Source organism: Neopsephotus bourkii, unplaced genomic scaffold (genome assembly GCF_033783945.1).
Source record: "Neopsephotus bourkii isolate Nb327-2 ecotype Australia unplaced genomic scaffold, CSIRO-AGI_Nbou_v1 NB_690, whole genome shotgun sequence".
NCBI classification, from domain to species: domain Eukaryota; kingdom Metazoa; phylum Chordata; class Aves; order Psittaciformes; family Psittacidae; genus Neopsephotus; species Neopsephotus bourkii.
Window position 1 is genome coordinate 2,629,254 of NW_026901189.1, and position 21,027 is coordinate 2,650,280.

Sequence of the window (21,027 nt, forward strand, 5' to 3'; positions counted from 1 at the left end):
TTATGGAGTGAGAGGAAGATCCGAACAGTTGACTGTACTGGAGGCTGAAATCAGCCTGACTGGGAGGAAGTGTCAAAAGCTCCCCATTGTGACTGGTCCAGAGGCTCTATGCATCCTCGGCGTAGACTACCTCAGGAGAGGGTACTTCAAAGACCCAAAAGGGTACTGATGGGCTTTTGGTATTGCTGCTTTGGAGACTGAGGAAATTGAGCAGCTGTCCACCTTGCCTGGTCTCTCAGAGGATCCTTCTGCTGTGGGGTTGCTGAAGGTTGAAGAACAAGTGCCAATCATGACCACAACAGTGCACTGGCGGCAATATCACACCGACCGAGACTCCCTGATTCCCATCCATAGGCTGATCGGCAGACTGGAGAGCCAAGGAGTGATCAGTAGGACCCGCTCACCCCCATATGGCCAGTGCGAAAGTCTAACGGAAAGTGGAGACTAGCAGTAGGTTGTCATGGCCTGAATGAAGTCACACCACCATTGAATGCTGCTGTACCGGACATGCTACAACTTCAGTATGAACTGGAGTCAAAGGCAGCCAAGTGGTATGCCACAACTGATATTGCCAATGCATTTTTCTCAATTCCTTTGGCAGCAGAGTACAGGCCACAGTTTGCTTTTACTTGGAGAGGCATCCAGTACACTTAGAACTGACTGCCCCAGGGGTGGAAACACAGCCCTATCATCTGTCATGGGCTGATCCAGACTGCACTGGAACAGGGGCAAGCCCCAGAACACCTGCAATACATTGATGACATTATCATGTGGGGTGATACAGCGGAAGAATTTTTTAAGGAAGGGAAGAAAGTAATCCAAATCCTGCTGAAAGCCAGTTTTGCCATAAAGCAAAGTAAGGTCAAGGGACGTGCAGAGGAGATTCAATTTTTTGGAATAAAATGGCAAGATGGACGTTGCCAGATCCCCACAGATGTGATCAACAAGATAACAGCAATGTCTTCACCAACTAATAAAAAAAAACCACAAGCTTTCTCAGGTGTTGTGGGGATCTGGAGACTGCACATGCCAAATTGCAGTTTGACTGTAAGCCCTCTCTATTATGTGACTCAGAAGAAGAATGATTTTAAATGGGGCCCTGAGCAACAACAAGCCTTTGAGCAAGTTAAACAAGAGATAGTTCATGCAGTAGCCCTTGGACCAGTCTGGGGTGGGCCAGATGTAAAAAAAGGGGTTTACACTGCAGCCGGGGAGCATGGTCCTACCTGGAGCCTCTGGCAGAAAGCCCCAGGGGAGACTCAAGGTCTCCCCTGGCTTTTAGAGTTGGGGATACAAAAGAACCGAGGGCAGCTATACCCCAACTGAGAAAGAGATACTGGGAGCCTATTAAGGGGCTTGAGCTGCTTTAGATGTGATTGGCAGTGAAGCACAGCTCCTCCTGCCACCCGGGTTGCCCATGCTGGGCTGGATGTTCAAAGGCAGGGTCTCCTCTACACATCATGCAACTGATGCTACATGGAGTAAGTGGGCTGCAGTAATTACATAACGAGCTCAAATAGGATATCCCAGTCATCCAGGAATTCTAGAAGTCATCATGGACTGCCCAGAGGGCAAAGATTTTGGAATGTCACCAGAAGAGGAGGTGATGCATGCTGAAGAGGCCCCACCATATAGTAAATTGCCAGAAACTGAAAAACAATATGCTTTTTTTACTGACGGGTCCTGCTGTATTTTGGGAAACCATTGGAGATAGAAGGCAGCTCTATGGGGTCCCCAAAAAGAAACTGCAGGAACTGCTGAAGGAGAGGGTGAATTGAGTCAGTTTGCCGAGGTAAAAGCCTCAGGTGGCCTTGGACATCGCTGAATGAGAAAAGTGGCCAGTACTTTATCTCTACACTGACTCATGGATGGTGGCAAATGTCCTGTGGGGATTGGTAGCAGCAATGGAAGCAGAGCAACTGGCAACGCAGAGGTAAACCCATCTGGGCTGCTGCACTGTGGAAAGGTATTGCTGCCTGGATGGAGAAGCTGGTGGTGAAGGTACACCATGTAGATGCTCATGTACCCAAGAGTTGGCCCACTGAGGAACACCAGAACAACCAACAAGTGGATAAAGCCACTAATATTAAAGTGGCTCAGATGGTCTTAGATTGGCAACATAAGTGTGAATTATTTTTGGCCTGGTGGGCCCATGACACTTCAGGCCATCAGGGCAGAGATGCAACAGAGAGATGGGCTCGTGACTGAGGGGTGGACTTAACAATGGACACTATTGCCCAGGTTATTCCTGAGTGTGCTGCAATTAAACAAGCCAAACAGTTAAAATCTCTTTGGTATGGAGGACGATGGCTGAAGTACAAATATGGGGAAGCCTGGCAGATTGATTATATCATACTCCCACCAACCCACTAAGGCAAGCACCATGTGCTTACCATGGTGGAAGCAACCACTGGATGGCTGGAAACGTACGCTGTGCCCCACGCCACTGCCTGGAACACTATCCTGCGCCTTGAGAAACAGATTTTGTGGCGACACGGCACCCCAGAGAGAATTGAGTCAGACAATGGGACTCATTTCCGCAGCATCCTTATAGACATTTGGGGCAAAGAGCATGGCATTGAGTGGGTATATCACACCCACTACCATGCACCAGCCTCTGGGAAAATCGAAAGGTACAGTGGGCTGTTAAAAACTACACTGAGAGAAATGGGTGGTGGGACTTTCAAACAATGGGATACACATTTATCAACAGCCACCTGGTTGGTCAACATCAGAGGATCTGCCAACAGGGCTGGCCCAGCCCCATCAGAACTTTTACGTACTGTAGAAGGGGACAAAGTTCCTGTGGTGCACATAAAGAATTTGCTGGGGAAGACAGTCTGGGTTATTCCTGCTTCAGGTAAAGGAAAACCCACTCGTGCAATTGCTTTTGCTCAGGGACCCAAATATACTTGGTGGGTAATGTGGGAAGATAGGGAAGTCTGATGTATACCTCAAGGGGATTTGATTTTAGGGGAAAACAGCCAATGAACTCAATTATATGCTGTTGCCTGCTATGTAGTAATTTTATAGCCCACCAGCTAGATGTCTTCAGGTCACCAGTGACTGACCCTGACTTCCCTCCGACCATCATCCCAACAAAGAATGAACTTCAACGAAACCAGAGGAGCTCAGCAGTGATCAGACGAGTTCTGCGATGTCATCAGCAGGCAATAGTCCCGCACTGTACACTGTCTGTCCTGCTCTGAAAGACTGTTATAAGAGATGGAGCCCGACATCATGGGCATCAGCAGCTTCGTAGGGATTGGTCCATGGACTAAGGAATGGTATCTCTCTCTTTGTGTGTGTGTTTATGTATATATATATGTGTGTATATATATATATATATGAGAAAAGAATGATGGTATATTGCAAAATGTGGGATCTGAGCATGACATGAATGGTAGGGAATAAGGGGTGGATACTGTCCTGGGTTCGGCAGTAGCAGTTGTTTTTCTCCTTAGTAGCTGGTGCAGTGCTGTGGTTTTGACTTTCAGCCTGGGAACAACGCTGATAACACCAATGTTTTTAGTTGCTGCTTACTGTTTACTCTGTAATGTTTACTCTGACCAAAGACTTTCTGAGTCTTATGCTCTGCCAGGGAGGAGGGGAAGCTTGGAAGAAGCAGAGACAAGACACCTGACCCAAACTGACTAGAGAGGCATTCCATACTACAGCACATCATGCCCAGTATATACACTGGGGAGAGTTACCCGGAAGGGCTAGACTGCTGCTCGGGTCGGGTTGGGTATCAGCCCAGGTGGTGAGCGGTTGTATTCTCTTTACTTGTTATTTCCCTTATCATTATTATTATTGGTGGTAGTAGTAGTGGTTTTGTGTTATACCTTAGTTACTGGACTGTTCTTATCTCAACCTGTGGGAGTTACATTCTTTCAGTTCTCCCTGCACCCCTCCAGGAGTAAGGGGAAGAAAGGGGGGGAGTGAGCAAGCGGCTGCGTGGTTCTGAGTTACTGGTCGGGCTTAAACCATAACTAGAAAAAGTTATGGAGCGGTGTTCTAACTAGAAAAAGTTATGGAGCGGTGTTCTACTGGTGTCTGTCTTTATGAGAGGTTAGAGATCTCTGAGATGTACTGCTTTGTACCTGATAGACTGGCTAGGGAAGCTCCGTCTGGACCTGTATCTTACTTTAATGTAAAGAAAGTGTTCATTACCATAGTTGGAGTACCATGTTTTCCAATCCCAGTAGGACCACAAAATACCAATATTGCCTACTTCTGTGTTTTCTTCTTCTATTTTTAGCAGAGCCTGATCACCATAGCTGCTGTGGGTAGGTAAAGTTAATTGATATTTACCCTCCTCCCAGAGAACTTTAAAGTTACTACTGCATAGTGATGGGAGAATTTCTAGCAGTCAGAGCAGCTGATGGAACTTTCCTTTGGAGTCACCATAGAAAAAAAACAGGTCAAGGTAGCTAAAAAGCCACATGACAGTCTCCATACACCGGCTTTCAACCAAATATTGTTCTGTTTAGGCAAGCTCAGCTCTCACAGTTGAAACTGTGCTAGCTGATACCATGTCAGTATTTGGTTCATCATAGCAAGGATCAAAAAGATTGTCATCCCGCTTTATATAGGATAAATCCCTGTTCCCAGTTCTGATAAAAGCTCCTGCCGAAACCAACGGAAGATGAGGACGTGCATCTAAAAGGGGAATCTGTCACTGTTCCAAGTAAATTTACATAATGTTATCTCAGCTGAACTAACAAAGAGTGCTCAAGCTTGATCTACGGTTAGATCTAACCTTTAAAAGGACAAGCCCCAGATCTATAATTGTTACTGCAATTACGTTTTTGGTTTGCATATACAGTTCCTCTAGTGTTATATACTGACTATATACATGATCTCAAAATGATTGTGAAATATTTATTACTCAACATAAATCTACGATTGCATATAATGTGTGTGATCTAGTTATGCAGTTGTGCATGGTCACAAACTGTGGTGCATACAGGAATGTAGCTCTCCTAATAGAAAACACATCTATATGTTTTGTCTGCCTGCATGTGGTTGCTCAGTAGAAATTTTCTTTGGAATAGTTAAAATCATCTGAGTGAAATCACTTAAAGTTTTTTTGTTCATATGATTTGTTCTTTGCACACAGATCGATAGGTTCTGTAAAATTCGTAGATAAAGTCACATGGTAGTCTTTAGTGTTGTGAGTGAGAGCACACTATGTTGAGTTGAGCAGGCTGAGGTCCAACCACTGATGTGTGCCAGAGTCCTCCTGTGTGCTCGCGAGACACAGTTCTGCAGTTCCAGTCATCCTCAATTGTCCATTAGGTACTGGTGTCAGCTACAGTAGCTGTGAAACATGGAATACATGCTGATATTTTGGGGGTTAACAGTGTATGCATAACTGGTAATTTATTTTTGAGAGAGATCATTTAAGATGATACAGCTAGTGAAATCAGTGGAATTAGGTTATAAATTAATGGGGAAAGGACTTTTGTCAAGGAAATTGAGTATTACGACAAAAAATAGGCTAAGAACCCTACTTCAGACCTGAAGTCTATAGGTGCCTTAGTTTGGTGTTCCCCTTAAGATAAGGTTCACATTAACAAACTGCCCACTTGCATAGTGTGTATCAGGGTTTTTCATACATGAATGTACCACATGGGGTGGGGGGGCAGGGAGGCATTAACCTTATTTAGGACATGGAAGAGATGAGTGATCTGGTGGCTTCATTTGTATGTTCTTGAGAGCAAGCAGAGGTGTGTGTGGATGACATTTTCTGGTCTTCATAAAACACCCTAGAGGTAGAAGGTTGAAAATTGGGTTCCATGGTTACAGTGTGGGTAGTGTTTGTCTATTTCATTCTATAAAGCAATCAAATAGAAATAGACTGAGATAAATTTGATTTCCTAACATATAAGTCAGTTAAGACTTTGAGAAGGAAATCTGACAAGTTTTCCTAGGGTAAGATTCAAAGCCTGAGTTAGATATTAACAATACATGTACTGGTTTTCAGTTCCCATAACAGCATTTCTAAGTAATGTAGCCTATATTTAATCCTTAAATTAGAAAGAATAAAACTTAATCCATGGTATCTTTAATCTTATCTGGCAGTAAGCATAACTTTTATAAGCAAGTAGTCTATCCACCTATTCAAAAACATGTAGCACTGTTAATTTTCCAGTAGAAACATGGATGCCTCTTGGGTAGTAGAGAAAGTCCATGCAAAGCAGTCTGTCCTTCAGGAACTGGCAGGGCTATTCGCAGGGTGGATGGGTGTAATTTTCAGGATGTCAGTTAATACCATGTGAGCTGTGGTGGCAGGAGCTTTGCACCCTTTGCCAGTATCAGTCAGAAACTCTGACGCACTCATCGAATGAATCTCCATTCATAAGAGAACAGCAAAATCAAACCATCTGTAGTGTGTTGAATAGTAGTCTTTATGTGATAGCACTACAGTCACAATTTGCCTCCCTTTTGCCAAAGCGAGGTGATTTTACACCACTTTGCCATTTGTTGGCAGTATTTCACACCTGCCAGTGAAAATGTGTTCTTCCTTAGTTTGTACCAATTGAGAAAGCTATGTTAATTGCTCTTTTAAACTGTACGGGTGACTATAGCAGAAACATACTTGAATGTTCATATTTTATGAATCTCATGATAGGCTGTACTTGTCTGCTTGCATGTGTGGTGTGAGACTTGGTTACAGCTTACACATGAAGTAACACCATTTAATTTTCCTGACTTTTATATTGAAAGTTGTTAGAGAAGTAATTTCTTAGTAATGTAACTTTTGCTATCATGTTTCTGTGTTGTTTTCAGGAAAAAGAGAATAGTTAAATGGTAAGGAAAACGGAGTGAAACTTCAGCAAGTGTAACTTATTTCCTAGATAGTACAAGTCTACTATTTCTCAGTTAGAAAAGGAATGAGAAAAGATATTGTAAAGTAAGCCACTCCCCACAACCAGACTGCCTATGTTCATCAATGCAAGGACAAAATTTGGATTATGTTATGTCATAAAGCACTTGAATAATATACAAAACCATCTAAACTTTATTAAATAGTAATATAGTATCACCTTTGAGCATAAGATAGATAGACATAATACTAAAACAAAGACTTTTTTTCTTTTCCCTGTAAAGTTACAAGTGCCTGCAAATTCAGGCAGGAAAAAATGTAGTTTCTGTTTTAGTAATATAGAACTATTATTAAATTCATTGAAGTTAGTGTATCGATCCATGTGCTGCAAACTGCAGATTTACAGCTACTTCATAGTGTTGAAAGACAAACTGATTACCAGTTGTATTCCTGTTGAACTAATATTATGCTGTATCTGATGCTTAGCATAGTTTTTGCTCAGCCATCTCATTAAATAAATGTCTTTCTTTTGCTGTAGTGAAATGTATAAGCAACTCTTGCTTGAAATTGGAAATTTAAGGAAGAGTGTTCAAGTTCTCACAGATACATAACAATTTTGTTGTGAAAGCAATATAGACAGTGTCAAGAACATAGGACTTCAACTGAGTGAAGGCAAGGTATTGTTTTAGGCTTCACTAGAGTTATCTTCAGTCTCTACCCTGCCTGCACTGAAGAAAGTCCCTATCTTCATTTTGCACTGCCTTACCTCATTGTGCTTTGCTTAATATCCTTTACAAGCCTGAATTCTAGCAACTTATACTTTCAGTTCTTGGTCTCTATGATGAAACTTTCTTTCTTGACTAGGTTGTCAAGAAAAACTGTTTCTGTTTATTTGTCTTTTTTTAAGACTACTATTCTAGCCACCATTCTGGAGTCTTCCTCTGCAAGGCTTTTATCTTTGTGGGATCTAATGTCTAATCACTTTAACATCTTTTACTTTAAAAAGTACTTGTTTCAGTACTTTTTATTACTTTTAATTCTTTGCAGTCAGATCTCCATGCTTATGTTTTACTCCTTTGACTAGCTTTCTTATGAGACTCTTTTTAAAAGTTCTAAGTCTTAGTCATACAAATGCTTGCTTCTCCTTTAAATGAATTTAATCATATATCGCAGTATTTTTATAATTGGCTCTTCTGTACTGTTTTTCTTGGTTACCAAAACCAAATCTACAGTAACTTACATCCTGTTGTTTCACTGGCAACTGTATTAATTTGTCCTCTATGATTAAGAGAAATGACAAGGTGCTGTTTAGTTCTATGATTATTACTGGCTGTTTCCAAGTCTGTACCTAGGATGTTAGTTTTCCCTAATAAAACAGTTCCTAGTAGTATTTGTCTGTGGTAATGTTTCATTTTGATTCATATCTGAATCTAACCTGTGGGATTGATAACCATGATTGATTCTTGTAATTATCCTATGCAGCCTTTTTTCTATCTTTTCCCAGAGTAAGTTGAAACTCCTGAGAGCATGTTAGTTTCTCTATACCATTTTACAGATGTTGAGTTGAATACGTAACAAAACTAGCAGTTCAAGGACGTGAAAGTTACTTAGGCAAGGGGGAACAAGTGAGGGTTTTAGGTAAAAAAAAAAAAAAAAAGACATTAAATGAGAAAATGACAATGGCAGCAACTCCATCATTAGAGAACAACTTGAGAGCTTAGTACCTTTGAACAAGCTGGTTTTAGTGTTGCCTATACAGGCAATTCAGGGTATTTTGCCCGTAACACTGGCGTCCAGGTTCACACCACAGTTACTTGCTGCAGTTACGTTGTAACCCACTGTACATATTGTTGGGCAAAGTGTTCCAAGTATAAGTGGGAAGCAGAGTGCGTGGGAAATAGAAGTGATTACAGTATATAGCAGAGTAGAGAGTAAGCAGCCATTTTAGCAGTGTAGAAAGAGCAGAAACGTATTTGTAGCCTGGGAGGCAACCCTGTAAGAATTATTTCATTAATTGGGAAGTTTTTGCAAGGGTGAGGTTAGTATTTCAAGAGTTTGGGTCCTGGTTTGTTTGAGCAATTCTGATTTGTCCATTCAACTTATCCTTGCTGCCCATCTGGGTTATTTTCATCGCACTATTATGTAATGTTCCAAATGCTCTGTTAAACAGCTGCCATCATATTCCATTCAAGTGGCTACTTTGTGCCAGAAGAGGAATGATTCCGCTGCACAAAAATTCTGTCATGTCTGATACGCTCCCACCTTGACATAGTATGTAAAAGTCAAACCTTATTCATTTCTAGCAACTTGTACAGGTTCCTTTTTCCTTGACATTGACTCTTAAGCATGTTAATCATGGGCTGTTTTCTCTAACCCTTCTGTTTCAGAATGACTATCGCAAGCTGTCTATGCAGTGCAAGGATTTTGTCGTGGGTGTTCTTGATCTCTGCCGAGACTCAGAAGAAGTGGAGGCCATTCTGAATGGGGATTTAAATTCTGAGCCAGTTGAAGCACAGAGACACAGAGCATCACTGAGCCGTGTGAAGCTGGCCATTAAGTATGAAGTCAAAAAGGTAATGTCCTCATAGCCAGTGCTTTCAGAAAGTGTAATCAGAATGCAGTGTCATCTCTTTATCCCGTAGGTGTTATGGACCGGTGGTCAGATGTGTTAATGAGACATAGTGTATGTAGCCAAGATTCTCACAAGGCTAAAGTGGACTACAGCAAATGAGTTGTTTAATCTATTTTCTGCAGCTGAGAATTGGCAAGAGATTTTAATGACATAAATCAGCTGGGCTAGTAAGGTGACACACAGTTGGTCAGATCCTTCTCCTGAGTAATCCAAAAGAAGACATTTTAGTGTGACCAGATTTTCACTCAGCGAAAGCAAGCATGAGTCTTGTTGCCAGTCTGTGTGATAATATCTAATCCAAAGAGAAGGATGTATTGGTGAAAGTATTGGCTTCAACCAATGAAAAGATCTGGTCTGTTCATTATTTCTTTTTATTAGCTTTGCTTTCTAACTGAATTGCACAAGTAAATTGTGGGAAGTAAGTCTTGCAGTTATCTACTGGCATTTTTATCATCAGAAAGGTTTGTTTGTTTGTTTGTGGTGAGGTTTTTTTGGTGTTTTGGTTTTTGGGGGGGTTTAATTTTTTTTAAAGAAAGGTCTTTTACTACTTTGAAAAAGGAAGAGTACATCTAAGTTCTCTAAGTATATTATTTTTTGATTTATTTTAAAGTATGACAGTAAGTCATATAGTTTATCTGCAGCTGTATGGTTTGTAGTGAGAAATTCTACATGATTTACCGTGTGTTTCTTTAAGACGTATTTTAAAATTCAGACCTGGAAATGCATGGAAGATATTTGTGCCTAATCCATTTGCAGTTAATTAATTGATTTCAGTTCTTCATCTTTGCACCTGTACTCATCAGTGTTTTGTAAAGTACAACATGGTTTTGGTTAATGCCTCTCAAAGTAATTTTTAATGAACAGCTATCCTGTGAATGAATGTTATGTGTTGAAAAGTGTAGCTGTGTGTCACACATTGGACATATCCATTTATCGTAGAAATTCCCAATGTATTGGCGTGTTTTTCTCTTCAAGATCCCACTACTCTAGCACAGAAAATAGTTAATATTGTGTCATACTGTGGCAGGACTCAAGAAATACAGCAAAGCCTATGCATTATTTTCAGCTACCTCTTTACATGGTTAGCATCGTTTCCATTCTTAACAGCTGTTAGGTTCATCATCTCCATGAGATGTGTATTGTGTCTCTCAGAGCAAACAACACTGCCACCTACTGAATCAATCTGCCATATAAAATGAATTGAAAGCGATCTGACAGAACAACTGGGACATACTGATGTTTATTATGTCCCCAACAGATGGTTAACAAAAATAGTGAATGCATATCCTAAACAACAAATCACTGTTTCCAGTATAGAATTGGTTTACAGCAAATAAGTGCATATTAGTTACCAAAATTCAAGGTAAATATATACAAGTATGAAATTAATTAAAAATAATAAAACAGGGAGAGAATCAAAGTTTATGAGCATGTTATCATACCTAAATAACACATGAATTATTTATGCTGTTGCATTTTAATATGTACCAAACCCTTGCAGAGACTTATGTCTCTGCTTTCTTTCTGAAGACTGTGATTTTCTTCTAAGAGGTTGTGGTCTCTGATGGAATCCATTGCTGAGCAAAGGATCACTCAAGTCTGTTAAGAGTAACAATAATCTATGTAGTGAAGAAAAAAAAAATCAATTCCATATAGCAAACTTGTTCTCTTTTCCTGCAAGAGATTAAGTATTTGTATATAAACTCAAGGTTTTGGCTCCAATTTGTGACAAATACAGTTCAGAACCTAAAAGACTACTGATCTTGGTGCAAAGAAATAAATAGATGGTGCACAGTTGTTACCATATTCATACGTATGCTGTTCCCTATAAATGGCCATATCAGGGTCCAATTGGAGAAAACCCCAGTGCCAGACCCTGTTTCAGTTCATGATCCAAAAGTGAAATTAAGATGCTAACAAGGTCAAGTACCATAATTGATCAGTTGGTTTATTAGGAAAGGACAATTATTATAAAAAAGGGAAATTATTGTAATAAAGGAGATAGTGATAGGACAGATTGGAAAAAAGGCAGAAAATAAATCAAGGATTCAGGGTGCAGGGAGAGAGAGAGAGTCGCCACCATGGATCCAGCAGTGTCCCAAGCATCTGTTGTCGTCATCAGTGGTGGGAGTTCTTCAGGATTCATAGTATTGGATCAGTGTCCCTCAAGAGTCCATCGGAGGTGGGTGTCCTTGTGGCGGCATCCTTCTGGAGTCATTCCCTTGAAGGTACCCCGTGGAGTGTGTCTTGTGGAGTTGCCATCATGGCGGTGTGTCATGGAGGGTGTCCCTCAGGGTCCGTAGTAGTCAGAGGAAAGTGTCCTCACAGAGGTGTCCTTCTGAAGTCATCCTCATGGCAATGGCTCCCTGGTGATGTCTCTCTTGGTGATTACCTTTTCCCCCTTTTAGAATGAGTTGGGTGGAGTACCTCTGTTCTTCGTGTCATGTATTACACTTTACTGGTGGACCAGTTTCACTGCTCTTGAAGCCAGCTCTTCAACTGCAGGTGTCTGTACACACGTGTCTGCAGCAATTCTTAGGATATGGGTAGCAATTCCTCACATCAGTCCTCTAGGTAAGCGATGGAAGAGTCTTAGCTCTTTCCCACTCATCCCTCAGGTAATGGATGGTGGAGTCCCAGTTCAGTTCCTCACACCCTTCTCCCAGGCAATGGATATTGGAATCTAATCTCAACTCCTCCCACCCATCTGTGAACAAAAGATAGGTGGAATTCCATCTCAGCTTCTCAGACCAATCTTTGAGACAATGGACAGTGGAGTCTAATTTCAGATCAGTCTCTCACAGGCCATTAGAGAGGGCGTGGCAAGGACTGAGCCAGGAAGTGTCTCCACCATGGTAGTCCTTTGATGCTGGGGTCAGCTCTGTTACAACTGTGGCAGATTCTAGTGATATTCTGACTGCAGAACAGATTCAGATGCGGGAACTCCACTCAGAATGTTTTCAACTCTATAGCTGTAGGAAGCAGACAAAGATGTGGCTTATGTTTCTTACCTTTCAGTATTTCTACCTGGGTTTCTGAGTCAGCTACGTTAAGGTCAGTTTGCTGTTACAGACAGCACAGCCAAACAGAACTACAGGTCCATGAAATGGTTAATGAGCCATATGCCCTTTTCAGAGGGAGAAGAGAGAGGAAAAAACAAATGACAAGTGAGCAAGTGTGCTCACAAGTTCACTGCTAGGGAAATTGGAAGTTTTAATTCCATTAGTAATGAAACTCTTGCACTTACTATCTTAGTCACTGCATTAAAGTGTAGCCCACCTTGTAAGCAGGATATAATTTTGAACCTAAGGTTCAGACTGAAACTGCAGCCCCAGTAGTGAAGGACTAAGGGAATTAATAAATGGGGGGGGGGGGGAGGGGGGGAGGGGAGTGGCAAAAAACCAACCAACCAACTAACCAAAACAAAACAAAAACCCAACAAACAAAACAACAAAAAAACCCCAAATAAAATGAAACAACACCCCTCTTTCTTCCTTCCCATCCCTCTCCCCCACCACTACCACCCCACCCACCCTCCCCCAAAAAACTAGTTAGAGCAAGCAGTTTCATGCAGTATACTGAATTGCTGCAGCAGTAGTGCTTTCAGTATTGTATTTTAACTCTGTCCTTAGATTGTCAACCAAATTACAGAGAAGTGCTGACACTGACAAGTTCTGCATTTCTTGCCAAAATAAAAATCAGAATGGAATTTCCACGGGAGTTTGAGAAAAATCACAGAATGTAATTTTCAAACATTGAAGTTTTGAATCAATACATAACAAAGAAGATTCAAAATTCTCTTTCTACATTGTATGTTTGTGTATCAGAGTATGCAAGGATCTGTTCCTGCTAGGCCTGAACTCAGTCATTAGGTTGTTAAGAATAAATAACATTATGATCACTCTTAGTCATACATAAAAATATTTACCTACTGATGACTTGGTTTACAATCATGAAACGTGAAGTGTTATAGCCGTTTATGCCCAGAAAGGCAGCATAACTAAGAATTAGAGCTTTTTAGTGACTAGATACCATACTTCTGCATCCTTGTTGTTCACTGGGGTTTGGATTGGATCCTAAAATGTTAAATAAATGTGATAATGAGTTCAACATATGTAAGAAACTGCATGGAAAGTAGGATGAGAGAAGTGAAATGCAGAAGGAACAAGGTTGTAGGATGATGTGATTCACAGGTGAAATATGTTGTGAACCTACTGTCTTTGGAGGAGATGAAGCTGGGGGGAGAGACAGATAAACAAGGCAGGGAAACAGATAGGGGAAAACAGTTGCTGAAAATAAGGGTAGTGTAATCATAAGTTCAAATATTTAAGTGAGCTGAAGAGAAGGATGAATTTCAGTGCTTTTATGGATGAAAGAAGTGACATAAATTTCTCTGAGGGCTTGGAAGTGGTGCATATTGTGCAGTTGCCAACAGTTAAATAAGTTGCTAAGATCTTGAGAGCTGTTAGACTTAGTGCCAGGTATCTTGCCATATCCACTGGCATCTTATTCACGAACTTCTCCATTTTCTGGGAAAAATTATAGCACAGGCAGATCTCCTCTTGCTGCCAGATCAAAATGCTGATAGACCAGGAGGAATAAACCAGCACGCATTGGATGAGATATGCAAGAAGGCCTGAGGGCTCATTTATACCCCTAGGCAAGCTACCTTAAACCTCCTTTGCTGTTTCTCACTATTGCTTCTGATAACAGGAACAACAATGTGGGTGTTTCTTCTCTTTCCACTTCTGTACAGTTTTCAGTCTGTTTTTAAAAAATGTCTTTGTAATTTGAAATAATTATTTACTTTCATTCCTGACTTTGGCCACAATTAACCTGATTTGTCCCTTGATGTCCTGTGTTGAGAATGAGATCTATTTTAGCAGAAGAAGAGACCGGGTGCATAGTCGGAATACACAAGTATGCAAAATCCAGTCTCTCTTTTTCCAATGGGCCAGGTTGGCAGCTTCTAAGGTGACAGCCTAATGAAAAGAATACAAATAGTTCAGGTTGATGTTTTAAAAAAACACCTTAAAAATCTTTTTATGTATTTTTGTTGGCCATTCCACTATAGGTACAAACTGCATTAATATATGATCTAATTGGTCATGAACCACACACCAAAATACTTTGGGACTTACCATTTAGAGCAAAATAGGTTAAAATATGAAGGTTGCTTCCCTTTTTAAAGTTTGGGCAACAGCTTCAGATTCTTTCTCTTGAGAGTTTTAAGGTTGCCTGTTTTCATTGCCAATGATTTAATTTTACTTTTTAAATGAAATCTGCCCTGTTGTACTACAGAATGCTCTTTTTAATGAGATTTGGCACATAAATGGAATTTTGCAGGCAATACCTGGCTAGCAACAGTGTATATAGTACATTATGATCTCAACAGAGTACAAAGGATGATAAAATGGATATCCAAGGTTTACACTTTTTAAGTGTAAGAAACTTGGATCAAATCTCACTCTTAATCCAACAAGGATTATCAAAGTTATCAGAATTATTTTTAAAACATTTTTTGTGAAACTGCCTAGCATTCTTTATTCTGATTTACTAGTTATTGTCAGCTATTGTGACAACTACATTACCAGATTTCTTCAGATTGCCATAATAACTAGGCTGTTACCCTTGTGCTTAATTGATGTCCCAAGTGCACTTGTGATGTCTCACAGGACATGATGTAATAGTGACAATGATAAGTATGATAGTACTTCAGAAATGGACTTAACCAGAAATGTAAGTATAATGGGCAAAGAATATAGGGAGTGCACATGGGTTTCACATTCCTGGTTACACAACATGATCATGATGGGGTGGTAGCACAGTCTCCTCTGTCCATGTTGCCAAAAGTGGACATCCTAAAGAAATACAACAGTGGTTTAAAAATAGAGCAACACATGCTCACCCTTCAACAAATTCAACCAAAAGTGATTTTAGTAAAATGAAAGTTAAAGCATATTTAAACAAATGCAGTTGTTGGCAGCAGCTCATTTTATCATTTCGTAATTAATTTTTGAATCATTCCCTTTCCCTTTGAACTTACTAAAATCTTCCTGAAGCTAGGAAAATAGCATTTGCACATATCTGCTGCATAAAAGAAAGATGGAAGTTGACTGTTTTCTTTTTTAAGTGGCTACTACATCCTTAATATGTACCTGTTTAATATCTTAATGATTCAATCTCTCTGCTCTTGTTCAATTTTGGGACACTTAAGGAAGAATTCATGGAAGATTGGGATGAATGAAATGGTTGATTATGGTCAGGCTGAAATTTTCAGTCTCCACAGAAATTCTGCATGTACCTTGCATCAACCTGATCTGCTGGGAAATTGTTGGAAATTGAGACTGAGATTCGACTGACAGGATGCAGTTGGATATGTGAAGCTGTTCTAATAATGCATCAAGAGGCTTCTATCAATGATTGCTGTCCCACATGTGAAGCCTTGTCCCCAAAGTGCTGTTTTAAATAAGCTCTGAGTTTCTTCTTAATTTATTAACCTTTAATTTAAAGGACAAGAGAAAAGAACATGTTTTTTAAGATCTAAATTAACACCAGGTATTTAAATTAATCATGTATGTAGCAGTTACATAATTCTTCTTACAAATAATAATATGTCTTGGCTTTCTTTTTTTTTTTCTTTACAGTTTGTAGCCCATCCAAACTGCCAGCAACAGCTACTGACTATCTGGTATGAAAATCTCTCAGGATTACGGGAGCAGACCATAGCTATCAAGTGTCTGGTTGTGCTGGTTGTGGCGCTGGGCCTTCCATTTCTAGCTATTGGTTATTGGATTGCACCATGTAGCAGGGTACTGAATTTTATAAATTACATATCTTGTACTATTCTGGAAGCTGGTCTTCAATTTCTGGCATTCAAACTGCAATATTATACCTCCAATTCTGCTGCTTACAAATTTTAACTAATTAAAGGTATTTTTAGTAATCTTTAGTCTTGAGTCAAAAAATGCTATTTGTTTTGTTTGCACTGTAAAGAGGGGACCATGGTGACGAGGCATGGAAATACATTGTCATTAAGTTTAAATGAAATCGTGCTTACTTCACAATCTCTACTTCTATTTGTATTAGTAACACAGGGGTTTTTTTGAAAGTCACCCCTCAGATTCTGTATTAGGTCTCCACTGATGGCATCCTAAGATCTGATGCTGTTCTGATATAAGCCATTACCAGAGCATCTGTTGGATTTGCTGATGCAGAACTGAATCTTAAGTAAAATATTTGTTATTCCTGCCTTAGATCTGATTACCAGGTGAACCATAGAGCAGAAATGAAGTTAAACGCAGTATTTTGGGTGATATGGTTTAGAGCGAGGTGTCCCTGCCCATGGCAGGGGGGTTGGAACTTGATGATCTTAAGGTCCTTTCCAACCCTAACTATTCTATGATTCTATGATTCCAACCATGTGGTAGGGTGTATTTGTAAAAGAGCATAACTGTAAACTGTTACCCCATTATGAAAATACGTGGGTGCTTCCAGCTTCCCTGGTGATCTCGCAACGAAAATAACAGCAGTTTCTTTGAAATACTTGTAGACTGTGGCATGTGAGTTGCCTGCAAATGAAGCACATTGGTAGATATCTGGTAAATCAGAAGGACAATTTCTCTGTTACATTACATTTTTCAAAATTTTAAGTAAATTTGCTTTGTGCTGAATGTGGTTTTTGAATTTTATTTCCTTAATAAGTTAAATGTGAGTTTTGCTCATTTGTATTTTGCTCTTATAATTCACCTCAAAAGGATAAGATTTTGCTGATTGCCTGCATATTTCAAGGGAACCTGTAATTTTCTGTAGGTTGAATATTTATTTACTTTAAAGATAAGCATTTATGAAAACAGTATAATTGTTACTGTCATTATTATCTGAAATGTCACTTTCTGGCAACATCTGTAGTAAAGATATTCCTCATTCACAGCTCCATATCACAGAAACATATTAATATATTTTTAGCTGGTGTCTAATATAGGGAAGTGACATTTGTCCTTGAGCTTTAGTAAGTAACAGAAACACCTGACATTTTTCCTAGTGTTCATGTCAAATAAAAGTGCTGTACATCCCTATCAGCAATTTGATACTGTCATTTCAAAATACTTTCTAAAGGTCAGGAGCAGGAAGGGAAACTGAGATTGTTTGCATGGGTAGTAAGTGCTGTTCAGTGTGTGCTGCTCTAAGTAGCTCATAGTAGCTGACCCCAGTTTCAGGAAAACTATTCCTTGAAATGAAGGAGTTCCTCATCTGCTGAAATTGATTTTTCTTCTTATACAATACTGCTGATTGTATTTAGCAGCTCTTCATGGGAAATTTTGGAATGTTGCATAATATTGCTGATGTATGTGATAGTTTATCATATTATAACTGTACATTAACATCAATAAAGGTCGGACATTATGTACAGAGCAGTATATTATTTGTTGTAGTGAAGGAAACAGGAGGCCTGTGACCTTAAGAGGTGTGCAGCAGCTAAGATGAAGAAGTCTATGTAGTATCCGCAACTTGTGCAGATAGAACAAGCATTTTCCTGCTCAGGCCACAGGAAGGAGGTGCATTACAAAGGTACTACTCCTCCCAGCAGGAAGTAGGCTGGGAAGGACAAGTAAACCTACATGTGCATTCCCTGAACACACTTCCAAAGAGGGTAGTTAGGCAATCTCAGTTCCACCTCTGTGCTTCAGCCAGTGCACAAATGGCTGTCTGTGGTGCAGTCTCCCCAGTACCTGCGGTTTTTTGAGTACGTGGTGGGGAGTTGCAGCAGCGCAGGCCATATGAGACCTTTACTGCCTAAATAAAGGATACTGGCAGTATTGCCCCCAGAAAAGTGGATTTATAATGTGGTACCTTTAATGCTGGTTTGCAGGCTAGTACTGATGGGATCATAGGCTTTTTCATACAGTGAGTAACGGGGACAGACCTATTGCTCTTTCCAGTCTGGTCTTCTGGAGGCAGATGGTCCTCTCTTCTGAGGAAGACAGACTGCCTCTGCTGTTGTTGTTTTGTACTTCTGCCAGGTGCAGGTATGAATGAAATCAGGTGATTTTATGTGAAAATAGTAGTATTTCTGATTTTACTCTTCATAGTCCATTGTGAGGGAACAGTCATTATTTTTAGTAGACATGAGTTATTTATTTGGCACTTAGATCTCTGAACATATATTCTCCTAAAGAGACAATGTACTTCATGAGGTTGCCTTTGGGAGACTTTTGTCTGAAATGGTAAAGCACCACAATTCAGTATCCTTTAAAAATGAGGTTTCAGAGTGTCCTGAGCTTTGAGTGCCCATTTACACTTTTGGAATGTCTGATGGAAGAGTTTGCTCCTTTGAGAAAACTTTCATTCTGCCTTTGCAGCTTGGAAGAATTCTTCGAAGCCCATTTATGAAATTTGTGGCACATGCAGCATCCTTCATTATTTTCCTGGGCCTACTGGTGTTCAATGCTTCTGACAGATTTGAAGGTATAACAACGCTACCGAATGTCACTGTTACTGATTACCCTAAGCAGATCTTTAGGGTGAAGACTACCCAATTCACCTGGACAGAAATGCTGATCATGGTGTGGGTACTTGGTAGGTATATAGCCTCTTCTTTTTATGTCAGGTGTTCTCCTGCAGATATAAATTGTAAAATAAAAAAGGCCACTCCCAGACCTTTGCTCCTGCTGTTGCATGGTTAGAATAAACCCTTAAGACAGATAAGAGTACATTAGAACTGGTGAAAGCATCAGATCATCTCTTTGCTGCCCCCTCTTGCAGCATGAGGTAAAAGTTTTTTTGCTGATCTGCTGCAGTTTGGTAATTCTGGCATTTGTAACGGGACAGTAGGTTTGCAAAAATCATACTTTATTGAAGTGGCTTTCTTAAATAATAACAGCGTGTGCCAGAAAGCACGTCAGTGCTTAAGTGACATTGGTGCTGACATAGCATGTGAGGAAATTGGAGTATCTACCAGTGTCAAGTGGCTGGAGTCAGTTATCACTACTTTGTTGTTGTTGTAGTCTTGAGAGGGTGTTTGGTTAGTTGGGTTTCTTTGGGGGGAAAGGGGGATTGGAGTCTGTGTGGTTGCTTTGTGATTTTTGGTTGGTTGGTTTTGGTTTTCCTTCTTTTCTTCACAAAACTGTTAGCCTGTTTGAAACTCCGTATGGCAGAAAATGCAGTCTTCTAGCATTTCATCGAGGTCAGGTGCTTTACATGGCAAAATGTCAGTTAGCTGCATGATAATGTAGCATTCTTAGCTTCTACAGGTTTTGGGAGAGAAAAGAGGTAGGTGTAGCAGGTGGCTGTTACATGACGGTGCCTCACACTGCCTTTTGAATCACCTATATGCCAGGTTTAAGTCCTGCTTTGTCTTAAATTATGTTAGAGTAGGGAGATGCGTATCTGTGTGCTGCCTTCTGGTAGTCCCAACATACGTTCCTGGGGAGCAGCCTCTTTATTTGACAGGAGTCAAGGACAGAGATTTTAGTGGTCTTTAGGACTTGGTCACCGTGAGAAATTTCTTGGGCACTCAGGGACAACCAGCCTTAAGCCAATTCAGTGCATGGCTGCTGTGCATATGTTTGGAATGGCAGCAGTACCCCCTCTGAATTACCAAGCCAAAACTGAACTACACATAACCAAATTCCACTTGCTAGGCTGAAAGGCAAACTTCTTCTGCCAAGTGAAGAACCAGTAGTGCAATTGTGCCCTTTGTATTTGGTCATCTGTATAGCTGGATAGTTGAGATCCTCTGTAAATGTGAATGCTTCTAATTCAGAAGTGGTTTATGAACATAAATGGTAAGGAAGTGAGAGGAGTTCTTTTTCCATATTTAACGTTCTTCCTTTAGAAGTACAGCATACTGTTATTTAGTTAGGCCATAATGCTTTCACTGCAAAGTCATGGCTCTATGCTATCCTATGTGGAGATGTTTGAGCTTTATCACCACTTATCAATTCATAACTTGCTATTTGATCAACTCTGTTGAAACCAAGAGGGCCTTACTCAAGGTGTGTAATGATGCTGTGACACTGCAAATAAATGAATTTTTGCTCCACTGGTACCACCTGGTTTTGTGAATTGGAATGCAGAGAATGTAAGTGAAGAGAGTTTGGCCAACACTACAATGTGGTTTTTCACCTTTTGTTGCAGGTATGATGTGGTCAGAATGCAAAGAGCTATGGCTGGAAGGACCCAGGGAATATATTGTGCAGTTATGGAATGTTTTGGATTTTGGGATGCTGTCCATTTTCATTGCTGCTTTCACAGCAAGGCTTCTGGCATTCCTGCAGGCCACGAAAGCACAACAATATGTGGACAACTACATTGAGGAAAATGACCTCTCTGAGGTTACACTTCCTCCAGAAATAGAATATTTTACTTATGGTGAGCTTAACTTTTCTTCAACACAGATCTGAACACAGAAAAACTGGTAGGATGCACTATAAAGCATTTTGAAGCTTTAAGATGAATGTTTGCTTGTGTTTGTGGTGATCCTACTTCCACTGAGGTAAATGCATAAATCTTCATGATTTCAAAGGGAATTAGGTTATATCCTGAACTTGTACCAGTGGGA

At 40.2% G+C, this 21,027-nt stretch overlaps 1 protein-coding gene across 4 annotated transcripts in view; it reads left to right on the plus strand.

The window, feature by feature from the left end:
- The window catches only part of TRPC3 (transient receptor potential cation channel subfamily C member 3), a 288,551-nt gene that overhangs the window by 259,796 nt on the left and 7,728 nt on the right, over positions 1–21,027 (plus strand). For 3 of the 4 annotated variants that reach the window (XM_061353693.1, XM_061353692.1, XM_061353690.1), the window contains exons 3-6: positions 9,220–9,405; positions 16,112–16,276; positions 18,827–19,043; positions 20,604–20,837. In XM_061353693.1, the coding sequence (XP_061209677.1) occupies positions 9,220–9,405; positions 16,112–16,276; positions 18,827–19,043; positions 20,604–20,837 (802 nt within the window). The remainder of the gene's footprint in view (positions 1–9,219; positions 9,406–16,111; positions 16,277–18,826; positions 19,044–20,603; positions 20,838–21,027) is intronic. The other variant, XM_061353691.1, reaches the window with a different exon arrangement.